Here is a 14,658-nt window from a genome sequence, read left to right on the forward strand (position 1 = left end):
AAACATGGTATTTTTGTTATTTGCGGTTTCTCCATATTCACAGGGGTCTTGTGCCCCTAACCCTAGCAAATATGGAGAGACAAGTGTATTTATAGTTTTTTTGTGGGGTTTTGGGGCCACGTTCGAGAAGAGTTTGTTCCTGATGCATATCCTGATGCAACCCAAGCTCACTTTTAGTAAGCTCAACATTCCAGAATTCCAAAGCATTGAGCCGTGGCAGTTAAAGAAGTGTCAAACTGCATTATTTCTGCAGTGTAGATGCACTCTCGGCCTCTAGAAACAATGGAGTGTATGCTGAACTGTTTAGAATCCCACATCTTCCTATGCTTTCTCATAGGAGCCGGGGAAGCGGTCTCAACTGTGGCGCATGACAGGCACCGGCATGCTTTGCCACGAGGGCTCTGCGGTTCCCCACCACCCAAATAAGCCCTCTCCACCTCGGTCCACTGAATCCTCCATGATCCTGGACATTGCAGGCCTGGCAGCAGTCACGGATAACAGGTACACGGACTTCAGAAATTTGTTTTCCTAACCTGCCGAAGTCTCAGTCCTTTCCTACACATAAATCCAGCCCTGTTCATCATTTTAGCAGTACCGTTTAGGCCAGGGGTAGGCAACCTTTTTGAGCCGGGGGCTGGGTCGCTGTCCCTCAGACAACTGGGGGGACAAACTCAAAATGGCACCTGGAGTGGCGCGAAAGCTGCGGCGGGGGTGGCAATCGGCGGCAGGACTGGGCTGGGGCCGGTCCCAAGGCCTCGCCAGGCCGGATCCGGCCCGCGGGCCATAGGTTGCCAACCCCTGGTTTAGGCTGTCATTTTGCTGCTGGTGTTGTTGTTAAGCAGTTGCAAGTGAGGAATCCTAACTAGTTTAACTACCCTATATACATTGTGCCCATCCCATATGCGCCGTTATATTGAATGGGGCTCAAGCATACGCGTTTTTCACCTTACAAGGGGGGGTCCGAAACGGATCCCCTGTGTAAGGTAAGGGACCACTGTACTCAACTATACGTCGACCTCATGTGTATGTCGAGGACAAGTCTGGGGGCCAAAATTATGGATTTGGTTATGACCCGTGGATAAGTCGAGGGTAAAATTTAGAGGCACATAGCTAAGGATCTAAAGGTTGAAGCAAAGCAAACCACAATGTCAAAGAACTTAACTCTTTGTGCTTACTCTTAAGGCTGGATGGATGCCTAGCCTTAAGCAGAGGGAGTCAGTGCTTCACATATTATACTCTTGCTTTTCACCAGGGGATGGTTCCTTCCTTTAAATAAGTGTTAAGATACAGTTCTTACATTGACCCATGAATAAGTCAACTCAAGTTTTTGGGGTCAAGTTTTGACCTAGATTTCTAGACTTACACATGAGTATATACAGTATTGCTAAATTACCCTATATCAGTGGATCTCTGAGCAACATGCAATCCGTCAAATGACACGAATCATTATTACTACTGTGATGCACCAAGAAAGCTACCAGTGAGTTTTCCTTTACAGGTATGAACCACTGATGCTAAGAAAGCCAGACAGACGGCGTAGTACCACCCAGACCTGGAGTTTTCGGGATGGCAAGTTAGTCTGCGGCATGCATGGGCTGGTTGTACAGGTTGGCATTGTTATTTCCCTTGATGCTGCTTCGAACGAATGTGGGGTGAATGGATTTAATATCAGGATTCTCAAAAACCTGTCTGAATTGCATTAAAAGCTGAAAGAGGTACCTTAAGATTTTTTAAAAGTAAAATTGAACCATGTGAAGTCAAAGGCTTTCGTGGCTGGTATCTATAGTTTTTTGTGGGTTTTGGGGGCTCTGTGGCCATGTTCTAGAAGAGTTTATTCCTGACGTTTCGCCAGCATCAGTGGCTGGCATCTTCAGAGAATGCTGTCATGGAAGAGAGAGGGGTATATATACTGTTGGTTGAGAAAAAGTGATTTACATGTTACTGTCTATTGTTCTGTTGTTGAATGGCAATAGACACCCTGTAGACCTTGCAATTCATCAACAGAACAATACATAGATTAACATGTAAATCGCTTCTTCTCAACCAACAGTAAATATACCCAACTCTCTTCCATGCCAGCATTCTCTGAAGATGCCAGCCACAGTTGCCGGCGAAACGTCAGGAATAAACTCTTCTAGAACATGGCCACATAGCCCAGAAAACCCACAAAAAACTATAATTGAACCAGCTTTTTCATTTCTGTGAAATAGACTTAATGTTCCAGCAGTGCGCAGTCAAAAGCAAAAAGGGATGGGACCCATATACCATCTTATTTCAGTTTAACGTTCTTACTGGAAGCAACTGAGCTTTGAGAAAGGCATTGCAACCTTTATGAAATCAGCCAACTGTGGCTTTATGGCACACAGGGTTTTCATGGGGCAAAGGGTCTTTAAAAACTCCATGTCTGGACCCCAGGAGACCTCCTAACATGACCATCATGGGTTGGCTTTAGCCAAGGCACATGGTTCCTCATATGGCCTTCCCAAGGTCCCCCAGGAGACCTCCTAACATGGCCGTCATGGGTTAGCTTTAGCCAAGGCACATGGTTCCTCATATGGCCTTCCCAAGGTCCCCCAGGAGACCTCCTAACATGGCTGTCATGGGTTGGCTTTAGCCAAGGCTCATGGTTCCTCATATGGCCTTCCCAAGGTCCCCGAGGAGACCTCCTAACATGGTTGTCATGGGTTGGCTTTAGCCAAGGCACATGGTTCCTCATATGGCCTTCCCAAGGTCCACGAGGAGACCTCCTAACCTGGCCGTTGTGGGTTGGCTTTAGCTAATGCACATGGTTCTTCATATGGCCTTCCTAAGGTGACCCAGGAGACCTCCTATCATGGCCATCATGGGTTGGCTTTAGCTAATGCACATGGTTCTTCATAGGGCCTTCCCAAGGTCCTTAGAAAGGGTGGCATATACATAGGACCAATGGCACAGAGGACAGTTCTTCCTACTTGTGTCCCCACCAGATCTTTCCATTATAATCCTTTTAAAAAAGGAAAAGAGAGTGGGTGGAAACCAGATAGCCTTCTCTTCTGCCTGAACTTTTCTTCCAGGAATGGTTTACGGTCTGCAGGTTTTGTTAATTTCTGTCCTGGCTTCATCCTGTTCTGCTCTTCTTTCCAAAAATCAATCTTTTTTTAAACCAATTCCTATGCAAACTCCCTTGCTGGTCATAGCAGGACTTTCCTTCTTGTAATAAAAGACGGAGGGAGAGAGAGAGAGAGAGCAGGAGGGAGAACTAGAAGCTTAAATTGATTGTGATGATTATGATGAATGGCCTTTTTGTAAGGGAAGGATTTTTCAAAGACAGCACGCAAACTGTGTCTGTAAGTATCAAACCCACCTTAGGTTTAAAACAAAAAAAGACTCAAAAGTCGGGGGCTGAGATGTTTGATCAAAGACCGTCTGCTTTGCGCTATACATCTGGAACGAATTTGTTGGCTGCAGTATAACAGATGCACTCTTTAGAATTCCTTATTAAAGGGATGCTGTCGACGTTTGTGATTCTTCCATTTGACCTGACTTTCCTTCTCGCTCCCTTTGCTCCATAAAGTCATGCTGTTCCTCCTCAACTTTTCTTAAGGGGGGAGGGATAAAGTGTTTTTAATTGTCATATTTTATATTTTACTGTTGTTAACCGCCCGGATTGGTTTGCCAGAGGGCGGTATACAAATAAATATTATTACTATTATTATTATAAAAGCAGTAATGCACGTTCATTGCAAAACATTGCTCTCTGTACCTGAGATCTCCACCCCTGGGCTTCTTTTTTTGTTGTTTAAAAAAAGGAGAGAGATGTGTATATAAAAAAGCTTCACCAAAAAAACAGAAGCTAATATCGGAGACTGATTTTATACAGGATCTCCACAGCCAGAATACTATTAGCTCAAAAATGGAAAAGTGCAGAAGTCCCTTAAAACAATAGAAAGCAATAGAGATGGACAAGCGAACATGCGCAGTCGATGGAGACGATTTTAAAAAGACATAGACAAGAAGGGCAAATATTTTTAGACTTCATTGCTTTACTGTTTATAATCCTGTGCACAATAAAGAAAGCTGAAAGGAGATTTAAAAAGTCCATGCATTTGAAATGTACTGAATGAAAAGGCGTTCTTAGGAGTTCTGCACTACTTTCCAGTTCTGGGATCTGCCTGTGATTTTGCTCTGGATGCGAAATGTTGTCTGTTTTGAGTGCGTTTGCCTTCTTTTTTTCATTTCCAGGCTTTCTTATCTTCTGTTTGGTTTTGCGTTCCAGGCCAAAGGAGGCAGAGCAGGGCTGCGCGACGGAGCGGAGGTGGTTCTGGGTCCGGATACTTCCATGGAAATGTTGGGTCCAGTGCCACCGGAGCAGCAGTTTATCAACCAGAAGATGAGGCCTGGCTCTGGAGTCCTTGTCGTCAGGGTCATCCCTGATGGTCCCACCAGAGTCCTGCAGGTGATGGGTGTTTTCCATGTGATCGATCCATATCTACAAGTTAGATTAGTGTGCTTTGTAGCATCGATATGTTCTTCCTCTATGTGCTCATGAGGACAGGAGTTATACAGTGCGCCCGCGTTATATGCGGCTTGAAGCATGCGGGGCGCGAGGGTCAGCACATCCCATTTGCATGAATGGGGCGTGCTGCCATGCTGGGCGCCCCATGCGCCGCCGTCGCGCCGCCACTGTCACGAGCCCCATTCATTTCAATGGGGCTTGAGCATTCGCGTTTTTTCTCTCACGCAGGGAGGGTCCGGAATGGAACCCCTGCATAAGAGAAGGGCGGACTGTATATTCAAATGCTTACACCCCTTTCCTTTTCTCAAAATGGCCATCGTGGAGAATCAAGATTTACTTAGGGGGAGTAGAGACTACCGAGAAATGGCAGTGTGCAGGCGCCTGTTTTTACCCCAGAGGGACGGCGCAGCCCCCAAACTGTGCGCTGTCACTCCGGAGTAAAAAAACCCCGGTGTTTCCAGGTTCTTTTTGGGGAAACCTAAGTGACACATGACGACGTGCAGATGCCGCACATCACTTACATCAAAATGGCAGCGCCCATATAGACGGGATGCCACCGTTATTGCGCCACCGTGCCATGCTAGGCTTAGGGACAGCGCGGTTGGTGCACAGTCCCTAGCCCTAAAATTGGCACCAGCAAGGAGCATTTGGCTCATCTGTTCTGGGTCATAGTTACGGCTGTGAGGTTGATCATAGCAAAAAAATGGAAACTTGAAGAAGTACCCAAAATAGAAGAATGGAAACTGAAAGCCACGGACATGAGAGAGTCGGATATACTGACATTTTTGATTAATAATAGATCTACAAAGTAGAAAAAGAATGGCTTCCTTCTGAGATCCTTAATTATATTAACGTAAATTCAATTTGGATGCCAACAATTTTAAAGTTATAAATGTCAAACTGTAAAACAACCTAAAAGCGGATGATGAGAAACTGATAATAGATCTTCCAAGGATGCCAAAATCCAAGGGTGCCCAAATCCGTGGATGTTCAAGTCCCATGATGTACAGTGGCATAGCAAAATGGTGTCTGTTATAGAAAATGGGGGAGAAAATCTTAATAGTGCATTCTGTATTAGATAACAGACTTCAACCAACGCAGAAATGATCGTTTCTCGTATGAAGGGGATGAGATGGAGCAAGACCTGCGGAGGCTGAAGAATCCTGATACTGAGCAGGAGCTGGAAGTGAGTCACCATAAATGTAATAGCAACTCCATAAATTGTGTACTCTCTCTCTCTCTCTCTCTCTCTCTCTCTCTCCACAATCAATTGTCTAACCTCATCCTCATGGTGAAATTTCACTTTCTTTTAAGTTTCAGATGTCAGAGCAAGTGCAACTTGTTTTACTTTGCTGTTTGAATGTTTGGCATTGCTCACCCTCGAGCTTATTCAAATTTGGGACTTTAATGTGATGTCGAAGGCTTTCCTGGCTGGAAGCCATAGTTTTTTGTGGGTTTTTCAGCCTCTGTGGCCATGTTCTGGAAGAGTTTATTCCTGACGTTTCGCCAGCCTCTATGGCTGGCATCTTTCTCTGAAGATGGAAGCCACAGAGGCTGGCAAAACGTCAGGAATAAACTCTTCCAGAACATGGCCACAGAGCCCAGAAAACCCACAGAAAACTTTGGGACTTTAATGCTTATGAAGATTACAGTTGGCCCTCTATGTTTGCAGCTTTTACTTTTGTGGATTTGATTCTCTAGGAATCTCTAGGTCCTCCAGGATGACTCTGTGGTCGACGTCCGTCAGAAACTGTGCTGGAGTTGTGGAGGACCTAGACATTCCTAGAGAGGATGCTTCCCTGGCCAACTGTAGGTCCTCCAACACCATTCTTGGTTCGACTTCCAGTGGCCATAGAGAGGTGTTCCCTTGGGTGAAAAAACAGAGTGGATTGTTATTTGTGATTTCCCCACTTTCATGGCTGTCCTGCATCCCTAAACCCAGGGATTTGCAGAGGGTCCACTGTATTCTGAATCAGTTTTCCGTTCCTTTTGCAGGTCCAGTTGAAATTAGAAGGTGGAATAGGCTTATCTCTAGTTAACAAAGCCCCGGAAGAGCTGGTTTTTGCAAGCTTTACTGGCATCAACGTCCATTTCACGCAGCTGTCAGCGAGTCAAGTGCTTGAACTAAGCATACAAGATGTGCAGGTAATGGAATGGAGCAGCCCTCAAATGGGAATTACGGAGGAATACTCCAAAATAAAGTGCATCCCGGAGCGTGAAAGCTATATTTCAACTGGAAACAGATTCAAGGATCTTTTGCTGGAAAGTAGCCCTCCTTCATAGAAAGGCTGCATGGTTTCCTATCATTGCAAGGGAAACTATTCCTGAGCATTGGGGCAGCTTCAGAACAAAATAGTCCAGTAAGGGCACTATTTTCCATCAAGGGCTGCCAGTCTGCAAATGAAACGTACCCATACTTATTCTCTGACTGTTTTTCTGTAGGTGGACAACCAGCTTCTTCGTACTACTCAGCCTTTCATGCTTTTCTTGACCCCTAAAATGGGTGAAAACGAAGCGGTCGAGACGGGTCCCGCTGTGCAGTTGAATGCCATGAAATTTTCCAGTAAGAGCCCTTTAACTGATATATACAAGGTAATCCAGCAACCAAATGTCAGTTCTGGCTGTTGAAATGTTATTATTTTTTTACAAAACAGAAATAAATTAGCTTTCTATGTTTAAAGTGCTGGTGAGTGCCGACAGGATTAGAGTCAACATGGAGCCACTGAGAAGCAAAGAGTGAAGTGAATTGTAAATAGGGCTGCATTACACTGCAAAGTTAATGCGGTTCAACGCCGCTTTAACTGTGATGATGGGCCATGCAGTCTCTGAGAACCGCCTGGCATCACTGCTATGATGGATGGGTGCCTTGTTGCGACTTCAGTGGTTGCACCAGGCCACAAATACAGATGGGAAGGCAGCTGTTCATTGTCACTGTGGAGAGCATACAAGTAACAGGGAATTCAGGGCCAGAATGCTCTGGAGGCAGTCCAGAATATTCTGGCAAGTGAAGAGAGAGAGATGTAAGTAGTAACCAAAGTGGAACAAGTCCTTAGATACCTGTCAGGTGGAGTAGGTGGGGATTGTTTCAGATCTTAGGAAGGTTGTTTTTAGACTCCAGCTCTCCAAATCCCCTTGCCGACATCCGAGGGAGTCCACACTTTTAGTTGTAGTTGAAACATGTAACTTTCCCAATATCGGATTATTCCGATCACCCCTCTCACGTGTCCCATTTGCAGCCCTCCACCTGCCTCCCGTTAGCGGAAGTTTTCTCTAACGTTTCCTTTCCCCGTCGCACTTCAGGTTGTGCAACAGAAGAGTTTTTCTTTCTCTTTGATGAAAATATTTCCATCCTACTCTCTGCCGTGAAATCTCAAGTCTGTAGACACTTACCATATATACTCGACTATAAGTCGATCTCATGTATAAGTCAAGGGCAGGTTTTGGGGGCAAAATTATGGCCCTTGGATAAGTAAATTTAGGGACATGCAACAGAGGAGCTAAATGATGAAGCAAAGAAAAACGATGTCAAAAACCCTGGCAGGCAAAAAGATTTTGGCTCACACTAAATGCTGGATGGAAGAGAGAGCAGAGGGAGACCGGTGCTTCCAGGACATTGCACTCTTGCCTTTCAACAGGGGATGGTTGGTTCCCTTTTTAATGAGAGTTAAAGTATAGTATTTACATTGACCCATGGATAAGTCAACCTAGGTTTTTGGGGTCAATTTGTTGACTAAAATTTCTAGACTTATACATGGGTACATACAGGACCTGTATGGACAGGCCAAAATAAAGCTGCTTCGGGTCACTTTGGAGGTATGCTGTTTAAATGCTGCATGTGTCCTAAGAGTCTGAAAGCCACGCCAAAGCCATGCTCCAGTCCTAAGGACTGGAGCGCAGCTTTGGCGCAGCTTCTGGCCTCTGTGTGTCATTTAAACAGCATACCTCCAAAGTGACCCGAAGCAGCTTTATTTTGGCCTGTCTGTTCGGGCCCACAGTAAAACAATGTAAGCCATTCAAAATGATTGCAGATTAAAAACAATGGTATAATTTAAATGGGAGAAAAGCCTAGGCGGCACAGCAGCGGAGGTGACCCGGTGCTCTCTGACTCTTTCGGATTGCAAATACCAGGCTACCTGACGGTGTGCCCTACCGGTGATGGGCACTGTAGTACAAAACCAGCTCCCTTGGTTAAACGTAAAAAGTGAGGCTGACCCTCCATGGCTTCCCGATGGAACCCGATGAGCCGAAAAGGTGACTTCTTACGATAGGAGCATGTTAATGCTCTGTGTTAACATTCCATCTGCCTTGTGGAATATGGATCCGATTCAAGTCTTGTAGTTTCCTGCTGGCTCTGGACTCGTTCCTTAGCCAGAGTGAGCAAAAGCCGTGGGAGGCTGGAATTCAGAACTCCGCATGCATTTTGTTAAAAAAGGCAAGCACGTGTTGTCTGCTTGTGTTTGCAGGTCACCTTGTGAGTATATTTAGACAGCGAACGCTTCACGTGATCACTTCTGTTTGCTTTCGCAGAGTGCTTTGCGCGGGGGCAGCATGGTAGAACTTAACTATTGCTTCTCCTTACAGCATTTGATGATCACTGCTAGCAAGTTCACAGTCCAGATCGAGGAGAAGCTCTTCCTTAAACTTCTGAGTTTCTTTGGTTATGATCAGACAGAATCAGGTATGTTTTCAGGTCTCCAGCTAGAACTGTGGAATCTATACATAAAGGGACTTGGAAAGGCTTGAAAATGTGTCGCTGGCCTCATTCCCAGCTACAGATAAATCAGCGTGCGATCCGAATTGATGGATTGATTCGACATCGGAGCGTGGTTCACACTACATTTGCCCCAATTGCATTTTCTTGCTGCAGAATAAATGAAAATAACCCACTTGTGGTTCACATTGATGAATGAATCGATTCAAAATAGACCTGCTCCAGCTGGCCGAAGGGCAAATGTGAATCGATTCCGATCCGCATCTGGTTCACACTTGCGCTGAATCTATTTGTCCAAAAAGACGCGGGTTAAATGGATCTAGCGCATGCCCCTCCCTCTCCAAATCACTTCAGCAACTCGATTCAGGTGGGCACCAGGGTCATTTGAACTGGCTCAAACTGATTTGCAATCCAGTTTAAAAGGTAGTGGGAATCTGGCCACTGTTAGGAGGGAAAGGCCTAGCAGAATACATCTCACCGATCCCAGATTTATATGTCCTTTTCTCCCTTTTGCTGCTCTTGTATGCTCAGTATGGGATTTTGGAGTCAGCTGCCGTTTACCTTGCCTGTTGGACGCAGGCGGACCGCAACAATTGAATCCTGTTCCTTCCCCGCTCAAGCTTTATTGTGTTGTTTACTGCAGACATGTTGATCCAGTTCTTCTCAAGCTCTCCTCAACCTTCATCTCAATGCCAATGCTACTAAAAAACAGTTTCAGCTAGACAGAGTATCAGGGTTCACATTCATAGTTTGTCGAATCTCGGGATGGGTACTGTATCTCTTCAGTATCCTTTCTCATGACAGTAATAGTGCCGTAGATATCCCAAGATAAATACTAATAATGTCTCTCATTCAATTTGGTGCAGAGGTTGAAAGTTATGATGAAAACCTCCACGAAAAGCCGGTTGATCAAGAGGGAGCCCAGAAGCGGTACTACTTTGAAAACCTCAAAATCAGTGTGCCACAGATAAAGCTGAGTGTCTTCACTTCCAGCAAGCTCCCTTTGGATCTCAAGGTAAGGCTTTTTAGGTCCCTCGCTTTGGAGTGATCTGCTGAGTGCTTCCCAAACTTGGATCTGTAGATACTACTGGGTTACAGCTCGGATAATCCCATCATGGGCTGTGATCACAGATGACGGTGGTCCAGCAGTACCTACAGACACCATCTTCCATCTGCCCCTTTCCTCTGTCCATTCATCCTCACATTGTGTGATCTCTGACTATGTCAGTGTGCATGTCCATGTGTCCTCCTGTGGAAGGAGGCTAAGGGTTTTATTTGGCCGATCATTTTGCTTTTTAATGGCTAACTTGAAACTAAAAGGGAGTGCATCTTAAAATAATCCAGACTTTTTTGAGTGCATAGAAAAATGCCATAAGTTTCAGTTTATGCTTCTGAGGAGAACAGACTTCCTTGGGGACTGCACGGTCTTTGTGAAATTGTTCGTTGTTGTGTGACTTGAAGTCATGTCTGACTTACGGCAACCGTAAGGTGAACCTATCTGGGGCTTTCTTAGCAAAGTTTGTTCAAAGGGGATTTTCCTTTGCCACCTTCTGAGGCTGAGAGAGTGTGACTTGCCTCAAGATCATCAATGGGTTTACTCCAAGCCACCTTGAGTCCCAAAACTGTCATTCTACTTGTGCTCAAATCGAGGTTGGAAAGTAAGAACATATGATGAAGGGTAAAAGATTGATTTTAACATCTGGGCAGAAATATATCTGTTCCCCAAATCCATCATCAAATTAAGCAGGCTGTAAAGCTTCAGGCTGCAGGAAGTAAAGGTTTAAATGCTGGGGGTGTTAATCCAGTTCCTCCGCTTGGTTTAGGCGCTGAAGAGTACACTGGGATTCCCGCTGGTCAGGTTTGAAGATGCCGTGATCAATCTGGACCCCTTCACCAGAGTCCACCCTTACGAGACGCAAGAGTTTATCATCAATGATATCCTGAAGCACTTTCAGGAAGTGAGTGACATACATGGCCTTAAAGGTTACAAGAGTTGGCACCACTGTATTCTCCGTACGGACCTTCCTTCCTTTCTGGTCAGCTTCTGCCAGGCCAAATCCAGGGATGGGAAACCTGTGGCTCAAGGGCTGCACCTACATGGTCTTATTTACATGGGTTACATGTACAAGTCTACATGGGTTATTTACCTTGACGTCTCCCCAGACTCACTGCATCCTCTTTACAAGATGCATGGCCAAAATCCACTGTCTTCGTATCTTTGCTCTGGGTTTTTGGCTCTTTCTGCAACGACGACGGGAAGCTGCCTTCCCACATGGTTCCTGCGAATCGCCTGGTCCCACCATTGTGGATGTGAGTTGCTCTGAAGTCACAACAAGGCACTCGATATCGATAACTTGTTGTGATGTCAGTGACGGTGCCAAGTGATGAACAGGGATCAAATGGGAAGGCAGACATCCATCGTCACTGTGGAGAGGCCACAAGTAATGGAGGGGATTTGGGTTTGGAATACTCCAACTCATAGTGTTATGGCCAGTGGAGACAAGCCCTCCTTTGTGGACAACTACCTTTTTTGAACACTGGACTGTGGGAGATCCCTTAGTGATGTCTCTGGTCTCCCTTTGTAGGAGTTGCTCAGCCAAGCGGCAAGGATCCTGAGCTCTGTGGACTTCCTTGGCAACCCAATGGGTCTCCTAAATGATGTCTCGGAAGGGGTAACCGGGCTGATAAAATACGGAAATGTCGGTGGCCTTATCAGGAACGTCGCCCATGGAGTCTCAAACTCGGCCGCAAAGGTAAGGACACCTCGGGATATCAAAATGTGAGGACCGAAGGCGGCTTTCTCTTCAGCCTTGCAATAGGATGCACTTGGTACATTTGGTGTGATGCCGGTGTTCTGAAATGGCCGTTTTGCAGATTCCGTAAAAACCTTGCAATCCCCATACTTGCTTATTTGTGTGCTGTATAGATTGTGGCTCGGAGCAAACATGACCTGAGAGCATGGTTTAGGAAACTGTTTAACTTTGGTGTTGAACTAAGAGAACAAGGTATAAGTTGCTGTTTACCAGGGGAATCCCAAGCAAATTTTAAGAAGCTGGGCATGGAGCAAATGGCAAGGCAAGAACGGATAAGTATGTCCAAGCTACAGTTTCTCAGTGATGTGTTTGAAAGTTCAGACCATGGTTTGTGATGTGAATCATGACTAGGAAGATAAGGTCAACAGTCATTTTTTTCCAAATGGAGGACTGTTTTTCAGACTTTGTGCATGTTTGAACCAAGCCACAATCTATAAAGCACAGTCGCTAACACAAATAAGCAAGCGTGGGGATTGCTAGTCATTGTAAGGATGCTGGGACATAAGAACGGATGCCCGAGTTTCCTTGTCCTCTCCTTCCCTCTTCAGATCCTTTCCTTTTACTTTGTGCTACAACTGGAAAGCAAACTTCCAGAAACAACCTGCAGTTCAAGCTGTTACATATTTGATTTCAAGGGCAGTTTGCAAACTGATAAAATGCCATGCCAATAAAACGATAGCCACTAAAGCCAGAATGAATGAGCACAAGGCGAAGGTCAGATTAAAACCTCCAATTTCTGTAATGGCTTCTTAACACTGACTGTTTCTTTCAAACCTTCCCGCAAAGGTTTCAAAGGCACTCTTGCTCACACTTTACCGCTTTGGCAGACTGAGCCAAAGACTTCTTCAGACTGATCTCCGCCAAGGCTTTTTGTGTTACCCGGCGAACGCTAGTTGAAAATCCAGGTGTGTCTTTAGGATTCTCCGTTCTCAGCATGCGCTGGTTTTGCAGTGTGAATTTCACACGGGAACCTTTGCAGACTGCAACTTGCGTGTTGGAAAGTCGTCATTCTTTTTTGCTCTGAGAAAGCCTTCACCAGGTTAGTAAAAACCCTGATCCTTGCTCCCTGGTGCAGTCTGCAAGGCAAATATCATTAATAAATCTGTCTGATCCGGCTGCAAACTTTCCACCTGATTCAGAAGAACCAGACATTTTCCCAGCCTGGTCTTCATTACATCAGTTCTAAGTTGAATGTATTTAAAGCAGCCAAAATGTGTCATCTTCCAGACTGGGGAAACCTAGGCATGCCTTCAGTTACCTGGTTTTTATTTCATTCTTTAAAAATTGTGGTTCTGTCTCCTTCTTAATGAGACTGAACTTTCAAGACCTGCAAGAATTGCACCCCCCAAAATCCCCTTATTTATGGGGCAGGTATGGTTTTGCCATTGTGTAGTTTCTTTCTTTCTTTGCCGTTTAATTGCCGTGTTGATTATTCCCGTAATGGTTTTTCCATGTATCTTGGAGCATGTGGGGCCTGAATGGCTTCTTTCAAGGGGAGAGGTTCTGTGTGTTTAAGTTGGCACAGAGGCCCAGGTTAATGGAAGTTCACTCCAGACAGTTGTGCAGCATGGTCCCTTGGCACCTGGACTGGTTTTGTGGGTTCAGAAAGGGCTTTGGTCTTAATTATAGGCACATGAGAGGACTCCCAGCCCTTCTGCAATGCAGTCTTCAACATTTGTGGCTCTTCCTTTCTTTTATATTGGCCTGTTACAGACTGCCAAAATAAAGCTGCTTCGGGTCTCTTTGGAGATATGCTGTTTAAATGATTCATGGGTCCTAAGAGTCTGGAGGTCGCGCCAAAGCCACACTCCATTCCCAAGCACTGGAGTGCAGCTTTGGTGCAGCTTCTGGATTCTTAGGATGCATGCATCATTTAAACAGCATACCTCTAAAGAGACCTGAAACAGCTTTATTTTGGCAGTCTGTAACAGGCCTTAGTTAGTTATTTTGAGTGTGCGGGTATCTGTTTGTGTTTAAACTGCATAAATATATATCCATCCATCATCTTGTGTATAAATTGCATAAATATATATGCATCCCTCAGTTTGTTTTAAGGAGGGAAGGGATAGTGGGATTTATTTTATTGTATTACAGTGGCGCCTCCGCATACGCGGTCTTTTTATAGGCGGCTTTGAGCATAGGCGCTCAAAGCCGCCGGCGTGCGCAGGGCGGAAGGGGCGGCGCGTCCCATTCAATTGAATGGGCGCGCGCACCCGTTGCGCCTCGCGCGCCGCCGCACCGCCGCGCACGAGCCCCATTGGAAACAATGGGGCTCGAGCATAGGTGGATTTTTTTATACGCAGAGGGATCCGGAACAGATCCCCTGCGTATAATAAGGTTCCACTGTATATGGATTTTACTGATGTAAGCTGCCTTGATCTTGTTGAAGAGGCGGGATAGAAATAATAATAATAATAATAATAATAATAATAATAATAATAATAATAATTTTGGTCTTAACTTGTTTTAACATGGGCATAATTCTTCCACAAAAACAATCCCCGCCTTGTTACTTTCAGAAGCTGCAGGAACTATTAAACTGTACAATAAAAGTACGGATATTTAAAGAGGGGAGAAAGGAAAAGGCTTCTTGCTGCCATTGCCGATCTTTTACCTCCGGAGTTTGGTGTGCAATGCAG

General features: G+C 45.3%; 1 protein-coding gene across 4 annotated transcripts in view; it reads left to right on the forward strand.

The window, feature by feature from the left end:
* Nucleotides 1-14,658, forward strand: part of LOC149307821 (intermembrane lipid transfer protein VPS13D-like) — a 107,805-nt gene that overhangs the window by 62,053 nt on the left and 31,094 nt on the right. For 3 of the 4 annotated variants that reach the window (XM_089534473.1, XM_089534475.1, XM_089534474.1), the window contains 10 exons: nt 338-501; nt 1,499-1,607; nt 4,256-4,435; nt 5,574-5,681; nt 6,491-6,640; nt 6,938-7,087; nt 9,077-9,173; nt 10,073-10,221; nt 11,030-11,164; nt 11,792-11,959. In XM_089534473.1, coding sequence (XP_089390599.1) covers nt 338-501; nt 1,499-1,607; nt 4,256-4,435; nt 5,574-5,681; nt 6,491-6,640; nt 6,938-7,087; nt 9,077-9,173; nt 10,073-10,221; nt 11,030-11,164; nt 11,792-11,959 — 1,410 coding nt within the window. Of the gene's footprint in view, nt 1-337; nt 502-1,498; nt 1,608-4,255; nt 4,436-5,573; nt 5,682-6,490; nt 6,641-6,937; nt 7,088-9,076; nt 9,174-10,072; nt 10,222-11,029; nt 11,165-11,791; nt 11,960-14,658 lie in introns of those variants that run through there. The other variant, XM_089534476.1, reaches the window with a different exon arrangement.

This window comes from Sceloporus occidentalis, unplaced genomic scaffold (genome assembly GCF_023333645.1).
Source record: "Sceloporus occidentalis isolate IW3139 unplaced genomic scaffold, rSceOcc1.0.p SCAF_8, whole genome shotgun sequence".
NCBI lineage: Eukaryota > Metazoa > Chordata > Lepidosauria > Squamata > Phrynosomatidae > Sceloporus > Sceloporus occidentalis.